The 13,436-nt window shown below is 36.2% G+C and overlaps 1 protein-coding gene across 4 annotated transcripts; it reads right to left on the reverse strand.

The window, feature by feature from the left end:
- Positions 1-553: 553 nt before the first annotated feature.
- Positions 554-11,064, reverse strand: LOC127623085 (tubulin-folding cofactor B-like). Of its 4 annotated transcripts, none has more exons than XM_052097283.1 (7): positions 11,001-11,064; positions 10,512-10,698; positions 7,351-7,494; positions 6,996-7,092; positions 3,153-3,344; positions 2,811-2,883; positions 554-2,677 (listed from the first exon to the last, which is right to left on the reverse strand). In XM_052097283.1, exons 2-7 carry the CDS (start codon positions 10,629-10,631, stop codon positions 2,563-2,565), a joined length of 741 nt encoding a protein of 246 aa, XP_051953243.1. In that variant the 5' UTR covers positions 10,632-10,698; positions 11,001-11,064; the 3' UTR covers positions 554-2,562. The 4 variants fall into 4 exon arrangements, with proteins under 4 accessions (XP_051953243.1, XP_051953245.1, XP_051953242.1 ...); XM_052097285.1 differs by having other exon boundaries at positions 10,512-10,693; positions 11,001-11,063; XM_052097282.1 differs by having other exon boundaries at positions 10,883-11,048.
- Positions 11,065-13,436: the final 2,372 nt, after the last annotated feature.

The following is a 13,436-nucleotide window of genomic DNA, read 5'->3' on the forward strand; positions in this document are numbered from 1 at the left end:
TACGGCATAGTGAGCTGCCTTTGTGGCGTCATAAAGCAGGTTCGGAACGTCACAAATTAAATGGTGTAGCCTATGTATAGGGAGCTCGAAAGGTTTTGAGACAGCAGCAACGAACCAATTTGTGTACAATGCACAATGGAAGCCTCAGCAATTTCCGTTATTATCGCAAGGTATAAAGAGAGTTTTACAATAGAAATAAACAACTGAGAAACATACCTGACGGCAACACAAGACAGGAGTTAATGAGGATCATTTAACACAAGTTGAGGTTCATTTTCAAGACAAATAAACTAGTCTCGCAGCTCAGAACTGCATTCATGACAAAACAAACTCCGAGCTGTTTTACGATCGACTCGTTCATCACACAGCTTCAGATGACAAAATTAAAATAAAATAAATCTTGGGAGAAATTAAACTTTATCTCCAGTTTTAGTTAACACACGGACTTTTTTTTTCTTCCAAAAGCGACTCAAATCTGATGATGCATATCGTGTCAAGGCGGCGTGTTTGAGTGTTTCACACGGCGTGCAACAAAAACAAACAGACGTCGTTTTACCATCCATCTTTATTTTGCAAAGCCATCACAATCTGTGTGTGTGTGTGTGTATGTATGGTGAGGGGGTGGTTCTCAAGAATCCCGTGACCAAATCGAATTTTACGGTATGTTCTGGGTTCAAAAAAAGTTGAGCTCAATCGACAGCATTTGAGGCATGTTTTATTACAACAAAAATGTATTTTGACTTGTCCCTCCTTTTCTTTATGTTAAAAAAACAAAACAATTTAAAAACATTGAGGTTGCAATGAGGTACTTACAATGGAAGTGAATGGGGGCAATTTTTGGAGAATTTTTCGAACTTTTTAAAGCATGCATGAATTATTCTGTTAAAATGTAGGCCTATTATTTGCGCTGTAAAGTTATTTAAATAGTCATTTTTTTAATGGTTTGTTAAAATTACATAATCATGACAAGGAAGTGGAAATCTTGGCTTTAACTTTACACAGAAAAGATTAGGACGCGATTTAATCATATATTGTTTGTCTTGAGTCTATACTTTTGAAACATTGAGTAATTTCACATTTACGGATTAGCCCCGTTCACTTCCACTGTAAGTGCCTCACAGTAACCCAGATTTTAGCTTTTTAAAAGAAGACAAAATCATTTTTTGTGGTAATCAATATTATACCAAAATTCTATCAATTGAGCTTAACTTGTACTGATCCCGGAATATTCCTTGAAGTGTGATTCATGAGGACATCATTTAAAACATTACACAATTATTTGAATGTTAAAATACATGACAATGTCAAAACATTTCTTTACAAGCTTTTGCTGGGTAAAGCTGCATTGTGGTCAGAACAAGTAACATCCAATGTACTCAAGAGAATGTAAAGAAACAGCTGCAGATCTGTTTTCTGAAGAATTAATCTCCAACATCAATGTTTGTGCCTGGTCTAGACTCAAAAGTTTCTATATTTACACAGTAGTGCAGCCATTGCAACACAATTGTGACATTCACATAAAAAAAAAACCAACTGATGTTCAGATACTTACAATTATTATACAAATTTGTTTTTGCTACATAGCGTAGCAAAAACTAATTTGTATAATTATTGTAAATATCTGTGAGCTGTACTAGAATCTGTGTCTTTCAGAGCAACATGGACAAGTACTCCATGATGCATATGAAGGCATTTGCATAAGAAAGACAACTTGGGCATACATCTGCAGGATGTTCAAAGTTGGCACATTCATTTATTTGAAATAGAGACTTTTCTAAACGCAACATGGAATTCCATGAAACACTTGGCCTTAATTTCTGTTATTTATGAAGCTGACATACATAAAATTTGCATGCCCATTTTCACCTGCAGAATTAAAATAAAATTACACATTACTGTAATTAAGAGAATTCACATGGAAAAAAACAGAACCGTGGCAAAGCGAGGGCACAGGACTCTGAATTACATTACTCATTAGTGAGCTAATTGCTAAAGTGCCTAACAGAATAAGGTATTGAGACCCTAAACAAGGTCACATTGACAGATAATGACAAAATAGTCAGCTGGAGGAATTATTTGGTACAAATAAGACATATATACAATACAGTTTAATCAGACCTTGCAAAAAAAAAACCAGTGGTTTGTTGATCTAAAATAAAATGATTCTGTCTGGGATGAAATTAGATGCAGAACTTTGGAATTCAATAATGAACAATCAACATGCAAGTCAATGCTTCAAAGAATAACATTTTGTTCTGCCTAGCTTGCCAAATCCCTTAACCTGATCTCGAGTCTCGACCGATGTTGTTTTGCATTTACTGTACCTTAAATAGTAACTTCAAGTCGACATGGCAGAAATGTTAAGATCATAACTTGGGTTTGTCTGCAGTAAATTAAGGTATATCTCATCTTAAAATGTAATCCATCTGATCCCTTTCAGACCAGTAAAAAACAAAATGATCTGCACTGATGACAGAAAACCTTCAAATTCTTCAGCAATGTCTCACTGCATGGAGTCAAACTTCTTTCTTCTGATGCTTCGGAGTACTTATCAGGTGAGTCCTACATCTCATCCAAACCATAGTCCTCCTCAGGGAAGTCTCCCACAGTTACTGAGAGGGGCTTTACAAAGGCACCATATTTTGGCTCACACTCAAAGTACCGTTTTCCATTCACACTAAATCAAGACAAATAGTTGTACATGGACCGTTAGTCAGACTTTCTCGAAAGGTTCATGTAAGGAACACATTAATCATTTTTGAGAGATGCTGGTCCTATTCATACGCATAAAAACTGGTGTGGGCACTAACCTGCCATCATTCTTTCCAAGTGGCTCATCGTATTTCACACCAACCCAGTGGCCTGGCTTGAAATTGGTCATACCTGCAAACAAGGAAAACAATGCAATAAATCATGGATTTTGCAGTATATCGTTGCCTAAACTACCCTTTAAAAACATTTCACGCAATTTAAATATCAAAAGAAGTGAAAATTTAACATGTTGGGCTTTATAATAAATACACAGCTATAAGTTCTCTATCTGATACAATTTATGTGATGAATCAGAGCAGTACATGTGATTAAATCAGGTCAAACCGCACAAAAGTATGCCTTAATACAGAGGTGTGATAAGAACATTTGCGTAAGCTCACCCACAAACATAACAGTGCCAATCTTAGTGGGTTGTCCAGCAACTTCAACTTTACAGCGGTTACCAACAGCAATGGCTGCAGCGGCTGCTTTCTCTAGCTCTTCTTTCTTAGCAAGAGCCTCTTCTTCCTTGGCCCTGTTTTCCTCATTAAATTGACCCAACTTCATATTCTTCTTGAAGTTCCGCACGGTGTCTGAAAAAAAGTGAAAACTGAAATTAAAAATGTTCTCTACTAACATAAGGCTTTCCACGCATCCTGAAAAACCTGGAATTTTGCAATGCAGTTTTCCGGTCATGGAAAATTTTAAAAATACCTAAATGTCCTGGAAAAATAATTATTTGTCCTGGAAAATATTAATATAACCTTTTGACTTGTGTTACTAGCAAGGTTTCCGTTACAAGCACAAAAACATGGTAACGATCAGACTCAGAACAGCATCAGTAGATAAGGGCGCTTAAACCCTCATGATTGATTACAGCAGCAGCCACTCGTGAGCTTGGCAATCGTGGTTCAACCGAGGCAGATCTCTTGATTGATTACAGCTATGACCAATCACGTGCCTTGATTCAGCACCGCATGCAAAGTAAGAAGCGACATTCGTGAAACTTCTCATTCATAATCAAACTGAATGACCTGGTACTTGTACCGACCAACTGAATGAGAGGGGCATGTTGTTAGTTTACTTCAGCATCGGCATGTAAGTCTACCTTGTTCATCATGGAGAGAAAAGGGCAGAAGAGCTATTAATGTGTCAAATTGACTGATGTTTCTGCACGTTGAGGGGATCTCACATGACTTGTGTCAGTGCTGTCGAATTCATTGAAGTCTATGAAGTGACGTGTCAGCACAATCTCAGCTCGAACTTCACAGCAAAGTGTTTCTCACAAACATTTTTCCTCACAAATTATGTCTTTGAGAGTACAAAGATACATAAAATACTTTAAAATGGTTGAAATGAATGAAGAGATCTTCATCCTTCTGACGTAGCATCCTCTTTGTCAGAGAGTGCTGCGAATGCATTGATTTCAAAGCAGAAACTCTAGTCAGTGTGTAGGCACCCTAATGTGTAGACCAAATGCCGCTTGACGCTGGTGTTTAGTGGAGCTTTGACCCCTCGACTCAGCTCAAGTGAAATGCACTTTACAATGGAAACATGTTTTTGCTTACATTTTACACTTGCTGGGTGCATAAAATGTCATGGAAATGTTCTGGAAAATTGTGGCAACCCTATAACATATTTCAATAACAAATATAGAGGGCAGACATGATGTCAAAATCTAAATAGACAGCGGGCACAGACCATTTTGATTTCGCATGATTACTTGCTAGCTTACTATAATGTATTTCTGGATTTCAAATGCTAAAGCAGCTACTGTTATTTCTATGGCAGTCTAAATCGTAAAATCATTTTAGTGCACTGAAATCTTTGCTCCCTAAAAACTCCCTGAATGCATCTTAAAAACCAGGGAGCATCATTGCTCACTTTGTTCCCTTACCAGAAACGTTGTCAGGTCTTCTGAAGTCTCTCAGGTCATTAAAAGATGAGCATAAGTGTAAATATATTATGTCCAACTTTATTTTCGCTTTTAAACAGAATTATCTTTCATTCATAATATTCAATGTTCTTTTAAATATTAGAGTTGTTAGAAAAAGATTAAATACACTCCTTTGAATATTAATATCTTCATTTATCTTTCATAACACTTTACATTAAAATATCTACAATGAAAATGCACGATAGTCGTTTATACACAGATTTTCTTGATTAATAACAGCTGTCTTTAAATGAGCGAGCTTGTAATCATGTCGCAGGTTATTGAGTTATGTAGGGCTGTCACTTTCTATTATTTTGGTAATCGAGTAATCTAACAATTATTCAGACGATTAATCAGAAGAATTATGCAATAACTTTAGACCGCATAAAGTTGTTGAGGTGAAATCATGTTTGGCTAAAATGCATTTAAGCCAAAATATGTAATATATTTCACATAAAAAGAAAGTTTTGGTGTATTTTACGATTGAAAAACAAAAACTAAATAACTGTGCAAACAATATCACACCCAAAAGCAGATCTATAATATAAAAAGAGGTATATTCAAGATGACAGAGATTGGCTTCTCCAGGTGTGCCCAACTTTTTAAATGCAAGATCTACTTTATTCTTTAACTAGTTCAACATGATCTACACATTTTAGTTTAGAACTCAAATATGGGAAATAAAATATTTTATCTTTTCAGAAGCAATGTCTGCCCACCAATCTTGTTTATTGAGGGTAATTTATATAGGTGTTTAAACTATTATATAAAGATATAAATATGAAGGTGAATGAGTAGCAAAACTCAAGAGCTTGAATATTTGGATTTAAGAACTTGTACAATAAATATTTGTACTAGTAAGCTGAAACTTACACTAACAGCACCAATGTGAAACTTGTAAAATACAAATTGGAAATTGAATGTTGCAATCTGCACTCACAAACAGTAATTCAAAGCTTGTGTTCTGAACTCACAATAGCAGACAAGAGTCACAAATGACACAAAATTCACAATATACACGTGAGATAATTCTTTTCACTCTTGAATTATGCTGTAGCAGTTGCGGGCATTGTTGTGTGTGTGCTAAATGCAGATCGTAAATGCTTGCCGCTTGCCACGTACAGTGTAAAATGTCCTTAAGCATCTGGGCATTCAGTTACTAACGGAGTAAAAACTTAAATTATCATGCGGAGATAGACATTTCTCCCTCAGGTAAGCCAAAATTGTATATTGCGTCTCTTGGGCGTGAGAGCTTTGGTTGAGCTTTGACAGAGCATACAGACAGACATGCGGTTTTATTCAGTAAAAATGTTCTCTGGATTCCCACATTAAGTTTTACCTGCAATAACGGCCATAAACAAATATATTTTGGAAGTGTGGAAAAATGAGGAGAAAGAAAAGAACTCAAAATGATAATTTGCTGAAAATAACCTTCTTGGATCGTCTGGATTCAAATTTATTAAAATCATGTGTTTGTGCATCCGTAACTGCGTGTAACTTCAATCAAGTCCAACAGGCATCTTTATGACATTATTTTATGTTGCTTCATTTATATTCACAAGACTTTCACCTACTGTTGCACTTATGTACATGGTAGTGTGACAAAGTGATTTGATTTGACATATTTACATTTATGCATTTGGCAGACGCTTTTATCCAAAGCGACTTACAGTGCAATTAATACAGGCACAATCCCCCCGGAGCAACCTGGAGTTAAGTGCCTTGCTCAAGGACACAATGGTGGTGACTCTCCAATATATGTTGCCTATATATGTTTTTGCTGAGTTCAGCATGTCCTGCATGGTAATGAAGGGCTCAACTTCTCTTGCACATCTGGACACGCAAGGCGTGTGTCCATCAGGTTTGTGAAAACTGGATGTTATCTTTTCAAGTGCTGTTGCATTGCTGAAGTGATGCTTTTTTAGGTACTGCATTATTTTTCAAAGCTCCGTCCCACAGCTGACACCTCTTGACATGTTCGGACCCACGTCCGTGGACTGCGTCACTTCTGCCTTATTTTCGATTTGTCGATTCAGCAATTTTGTAAATCGAGGAATTTCTTGAATCGAGTGATCGAATTAAAACGAGTAATCGTGACAGCCCTAGTCATAAGAGTCACACTGTTCTTTGGATCAACACTCTTGCCAATGGATTTCACTCTTCCCGAATTAGTGTTCACAATACTGATTCACAACATAAGGAGCTGGTTTAGACACCCTTAGAATTATATCATACTTGACACACAAATGTGTTCATACATATTGTACAGCTAGTAAGATACTAAGTTTTGTTGATGAATCCACCTTACCTGCCCTTTTTTCATAGGCATCATCAGAAATCTCAAATTTCTCCACCTTGGACAAATCAGTGAACTCCCCACTCTGAGTCCCACTTTGGTCTGTCACCTGCACACAAAATGGTCACTGTCACTTAACACAAATGTTATTGTATAAGCATCCCATATTTATCAAATCATTAATGACATCAAAATGTTAATGAACATAGATTTTAAGCTTTTTAATGGAACTGTTAATTTCACACACCTGCACTGCGAGTGAGTGATGTGATGAAACAAATCTAGATGCTACATGGGCACATTCTACTTTTTGGCACATTGTCCACTGACAGTGTAGATGGGGTGTCAGAAAGGTGGCAATACTCACATGTATTCGGCAGTCATCATCAATAGGGTAAGAACCGAGAAGGGCTTCATTGTCATCTAGTTTCTGTAAGAACCTATCTGATGTGTTGAATAACTCAAGATCCATATAAGCAGCTGGGGTACCAACAATCATCTCCAGTTTACTCTGTGAAAGTAATAGACATTGTTAAAGGAACATTCCGGGTTCAATTAGGGCTTGGCGATAAAACGATATCGATATTTATCACGATAAAGAAAATCCACGATAAGCTTTTGAGGAATTTCCGATATTTACTGCATGTCGCTAAAACACAAGCAGTTCGGCTTTCTCAGGCTGCATTTCCACTGGGGCAGACGAAATCCGCTCAAAAGACGCTCACAGCGCTAGGAGAGAGCTTGCTCCGCACCGCTGCAAATCCTACGATCCACCTTGAGAGCATGACGCTCGGCTTTCATAGGAATTAATTGAAAACACTCAGCTTCGCTCAATGCGCCAGTGGTAACGTAACTTGCTAGCTGCCTTCCTAACGATTAGGCTTCCATCCGCACCGTAAGACTTCATGACAACGGTTGCGCCCTCTCATCGTCATGCATCATTTCTGCCCTGTCCCGCTCCGCACGTGTTGCCTCTTTTCCCTGCATGTGTGTAGACATGAAGCGCTGCATGAGTTTATGTGATTTCAAAGCATCTTTTAGACCATAACATTTTTCCCTTCTAAATTGATCTTTATTAATCAGCATGTTACGAGCCTTAATAATAATAAAAAAATCGATTTCTGTTCTAATTTTGTTAAAATTAATTAGATGTCTGGAAATTCTCTCTCGGGACACCCCTGAACCCATATTCAGTATCATTTCAGAGTCACAAGGGCTTCTATGCCCAATACTTGGGTATCTGAATATAAAGAAATATAAAAAAATATTTCATTTTAATGTAAAAATATTCCAACAAACACTGGACTGCTGTCGCTATGCTTCAGAACAAACAGACGATCTTTTAACATTCATTTTCAATTGATAAACTATCAAATATTTTAATATTTTGGTAAAAGATCCCGCAGACCCAACTGCTTTGGCCGTCTCTTGACCCCCTGTGCAGTTTTGTAGAGACTATTTTGACTGTTTAGAATTGATTTTTTTCTTCTTTTCTCCTGTCAACTTTGAAATAAAAAAAAAAGAAAGTGCAATGTGAAAAAGTATATCGTGATAAATATCGATATCGAACAATATGAAAAAGATTATCATGATAACAATTTTGGCCATATCGCCCAGCCCTAGGTTCAAAACAAGTTAAGCTCATTAACAGCATTTTTGCTAATGTTGATTTCCACAAAACACAATTTCGGCCCAAAAAATCATGGCAACAGTGAAGTACCAACAATGAAAGTGAAACACTAAAATGCACATCGCTTCAAAATCATAGCTATGTAACCACTGTACCTGTTAACATAATTTTTGTGTGATAAAATCACTTATTACACATTACTTCGACTCTCATATCAATATTTCATGTGCATTGAATTATTTATTTGGCAAGTAGTCTTGCAATAAGATGGATAAAGGGCAGTCAGTCATTAGTCACATATTAACACCGACAGAACTCTAGAGGTGCAATTCAGTTGTTCAATGATTTCTTTCTTCACACATAATTTCAATGCAAATTAATATTTTATGTCCATTTATTTATTTAGTAGCCATGTAATAAGTGGGTACCGTCCCCTGCTTTGTTTAGGGGCCCTGATCACCCAGACAGTGTTTAACTTGCAATAACAACCAGCTGACTGAACATTATCCCTTACTTACTAATCATGACTACAACTCCCAAAAGCATTGGAGCAAATGGTCTCTATGCACAACTTAAGCTTGCAATGCTTTTGGGAAACGCAGCCCAGTGTGTAAAGTTTTAACTTCTGGTTACTTAAAAGGGATAGTTCTCCCAACATTTACTCACCCTCATGCCATACCAGATTTGTATGACATTCATCTGCTGAACACAATCAAAGATTTTAGAGAAATATTTCAAATCTGCAGATCCATGCAATGCAAGTGAATGGGTGACAACATTTTAAAGTTCTAAAATCCACATAAGGGTAATATGAAAGCACTCCAGACAACTCCAGTGGTTAAAAACATATATTCTGAAGTAATTTGATATGTTTCTAACCTACACCTATCAATATTTAAGTCTCCACTTCAGTTTCACTTTCCCATTCTTCTTCTGTGTTTGGTGATTCACAGTCTTAATGCATATCACACCCTATTGGGCAGAGAGGAGACTTTATGATAAAAAGTACTTAAATATTTATCCGTTTCTCACCCACACCTATCATATTGTGTCTGACCGCATGGATTTAACTACAAGAGTCATTATTATTTCTGCTGTATCATGATCATAATGGTTTATTGCCATGATTGACAAAAGAATCGATATGCTGTGCTATTGCTTGCAACCAGCATAATACATCCTTGATGGGAGAAAATAAAGCAGACACTTGCTGATTTTATCAGATAAAAGCTATGCAGATGTTCTTAACATCTTTAAAGTGATAGTTAAAATGAAAATTCTCATGATTTACTCAGCCTTCTGGCATCCCAGGTGTGTATGACTTTCTTTCATCTGCTGAACACAACAATAACTTTCAAAGAACATCTCAGCTTTGTAGGTACTCACAATGCAAGTGAATGGTGACCAACAATTTGAAGCTCCAAAAGCACATAAAAGTAATCCATAAAACTCCAGTTGTTAAATCCATATCTTCTGAAGCAATGTGATGGGGGAGTATATCAATATTTAAGTCACTGTTATGGACTTACAGAGCTGAGGAATTCTTCGGAAAAAAAAATCTTCAATTGTATTCTGCAGATGCAAGAGAGTCATACACATCTGGGATGGCATGATGGTGGGTAAATGACAAGATCATTTTCATTTTTCGGTGAACCATCCCTTTAAGCATACAGATCTTATGAGAAAAACTGTACAGTCTGTTTACCTCATATTGACTTCTGCAATAGAGATATTTAAGTTTGACAAAAGTCTACTGTATGAACTACAGACTAGTAATTTACTGACAACAAGGTGTTTGAAATCAATCTATTAAATATAATATCACAAACACGTATAAGCGTTGATGATACAGTAGTACAACAACGGTGACATCGGAAGCATATTCTGCCCAGTCGCACCTTAAACTCTGCGATCGTGATGCCTCGGTTGAATCTCCGGTTGACCTCGAAGGAGCTGACGGTGCTGGTCACACGCACGGACACGGTGGGGTTGGTGATGACTGTCACGCTCCCGTCCATTTTTCCGTTACTGAACAAAACTGCTGATTAAACTCGGATGTTGCTGCTGGTGTGGCCGCTCGCTGCGCTGAGGATAAAATCAAATGTTGTTTTTGGTATTTCTACAACAAACAGCTATCTACACAATCTTTCAAATTGTATCATGGCTTAAAACAACACAAACCCGCTTTTTATAGTAGGTTTAATAGTAGTTATGATCCTGAGTGCTATAGCTAACCAGTATTTAAATGCACTCACGTGATAAGACTTACACTTTATTCTCTATTTCAGGCTGTTCGGTCAGCTGTTTGCTGCCTTAGATCTCATCAGCTAAACGTGACCAGCTTTTTACTGAGTTTTTGTTTAGGATAAAAACCGAAAATATCTTACGTTTTTCTTCTTGCTCGTTTTTTGAAAAGAGCTTCCGTCAATGACCACGCCGCTTGGTTCTAGAAGATTCTACACACCCACTTTCACCTTTGATCCAATAAGAATAGGCAATTGGGCGGGGTCTTGAACTTAACCAATAATAAACTGTTATTTCTGTTTTTGTGGGCAGGAAGATATATTCTGTCCAATCAGGCATATGTTTATTATCCAATCATGTTCTGTTTCAATCAGGCATATGTTTATTATCCAATCATGTTCTGTTTTATTGGAGCAAACCGCTCCCAATGCCACCCGAGAAACACACAAGCCCGCAGTACTGAATTTATTCCGCACGATGCTGCTAGAGTTTTAAAAACTCCTGAATTTTGAACATCGACAGTGAGTCAGTTCATTTAAGACCTAAGATTTGTATTCCATAAAGTATTTGGATCAAATGAAATGTACAAAAAAAAAAAATTCGATATATTATGTTAAAGCGATACACACTCAACTTGCTGTAAATTTAACCATGACAAGGTTAAAATTGGCTAATTGAATGTTTAAATACCCTAGCAATTATTATTATTATTATTATTATTGAAAAATTGTGTCTGTGAAATGAGAGACAAACGGCAAAAAACCGAGGCAAATTCTATTGTTTTGTATAACTCTTAACAACCTAACCTGACTGGCTGTGCTGAAAGGCATAAAACAGAAGATCAAAGGGTGATTGTGTTATGGGCTTAGAGAGGATAGAAAGCTGCGGAATGGGGGTGGCTGTCTGACTACAGCCTGATTCATCCTGAAAACTTAAGGTTACATTCCTGCAAAGGGATGATATGGAGGTAGTGAGATCTGCCTCATCTCATTCAGTCCTTCTGCTTCCAGGTGTGCCTGTCCTCATTCATTAAAACTCTTACACTTCCTGTCCATCCAGCATGCAAAACACACACACACACACACGTTGGGTTTCCAAGTTTTATGGGGACTTTCCATAGACATAATTGTTTTTATACTGTACAAACTTTATATTCTATCCCATAACCCTACCCCTAAACCTAACCCTCACAGAAAACTTTCTGCATTTTTACATTTTCAATAAAAGATTGTTTAGTATGATTTATAAGCTGTTTTCCTACAAACCAACAAAATGTCTTTACAACGTCAAAAATTTCGGGTTTTACTATCCCTATGAGGACATTTGGTCCCCACAAAGTGATAAATATATGCTCACTCACACACACACACACACACACACACACACCATACGTTTCTTTTAAAGTTTTAGTTAATTAAAAGAACTGATGTAGACTATTAGAACTGTGATATATATATATATATATATATATATATATATATATATATATATATATATATATATATATATTTTAGGACTGTCAATCGATTGCAATTTTTAATCAAATTAATGAAATGGTGTACCGATTAAGTAATTGCAATTAATCGCATATACAAATATTTGCTGAGAAAGACCCTCATATAACAATAGTTCAATATATAATGATGAAATAATTATATATAGTTATCTTTAAATATAAAAAATTATATATATATATATATATATATATATATATATATATATATATATATATATATATATATATATATATATCACAGTTCTAATAGTCTACATCAGTTCTTTTAATTAACTAAAACTTTAAAAGAAACGTATATATATATATATATATTCAGATAATTAAAATGCATTACATTCTTGTGGCAGAAGAGTTAATCATTGATAAGACAATACAAAAAGCGGATTTAGAGTACAATGTATTGTTTATTACCATATTATTGATCATGAGTCAGTCATTGGCATGAAGTTCACAGCAATCCATTTCACAAGTGAATTTGTCAATCGATTGGAGATTTATTATTAGGGCTTATTTAAGAACTCGTCAATTTACACCTGCGTCAGGTATTTTTTTTTATTTTTTAGAATCCAGCCAGGGGTATACATAGGGTGAACACCTGTTGCTCTGTTGCAGGTAAGCAGACCTGATTTTGAGGGACACGAGGGAGAGATAACTTACTATTATTGTACTGCGTGAATAAATATTGATTTTATATTAGATGTATTTTTGCTGTGATGTTAAATGTTAATGACGGCGCTGTGAACGTCACTCAGTTTGGCATAAGGTCTATGATACAAACTAATTTTAACAGCACAGACCTACTCAATGTAAATATAATGAAGTGAAAATAATGTAATCTTTAAAAAGCACATTTCCAAATAAGCACATAAATTCCATTATTAAAGAATAGAAAGATTAAATGCGTTCTTACCGGATTTAGTGCATATTGAATTACTGATCTGGCTGCTTTGAGTAGGGCCTTCTCATTCATTATGACTGTAGAACTCCTGGCAGGTGTAGGTGTTCACTTTCACCAGGAGTTCAGTTTTGATGAGGTCCACAGATGCTCAGTTCCTTGTCTCTG

This window comes from Xyrauchen texanus, chromosome 29 (assembly GCF_025860055.1).
Source record: "Xyrauchen texanus isolate HMW12.3.18 chromosome 29, RBS_HiC_50CHRs, whole genome shotgun sequence".
Lineage (NCBI taxonomy): Eukaryota > Metazoa > Chordata > Actinopteri > Cypriniformes > Catostomidae > Xyrauchen > Xyrauchen texanus.

What these genes read in the sequence shown, in the direction of transcription:
- LOC127623085 (XM_052097283.1), bottom strand. Translation starts at nt 10,631, where the DNA reads ATGGACGGGAGCGTGACAGTCATCACCAACCCCACCGTGTCCGTGCGT. An exon ending in TCACGATCGCAGAGTTTAAG is followed by an intron (nt 7,495 to 10,511) that starts GTGCGACTGGGC and finishes TTACTTTCACAG; the next exon opens with AGTAAACTGGAGATGATTGT. An exon ending in CTTGGAAAGAATGATGGCAG is followed by an intron (nt 2,678 to 2,810) that starts GTTAGTGCCCAC and finishes GTCTTGATTTAG; the next exon opens with TGTGAATGGAAAACGGTACT.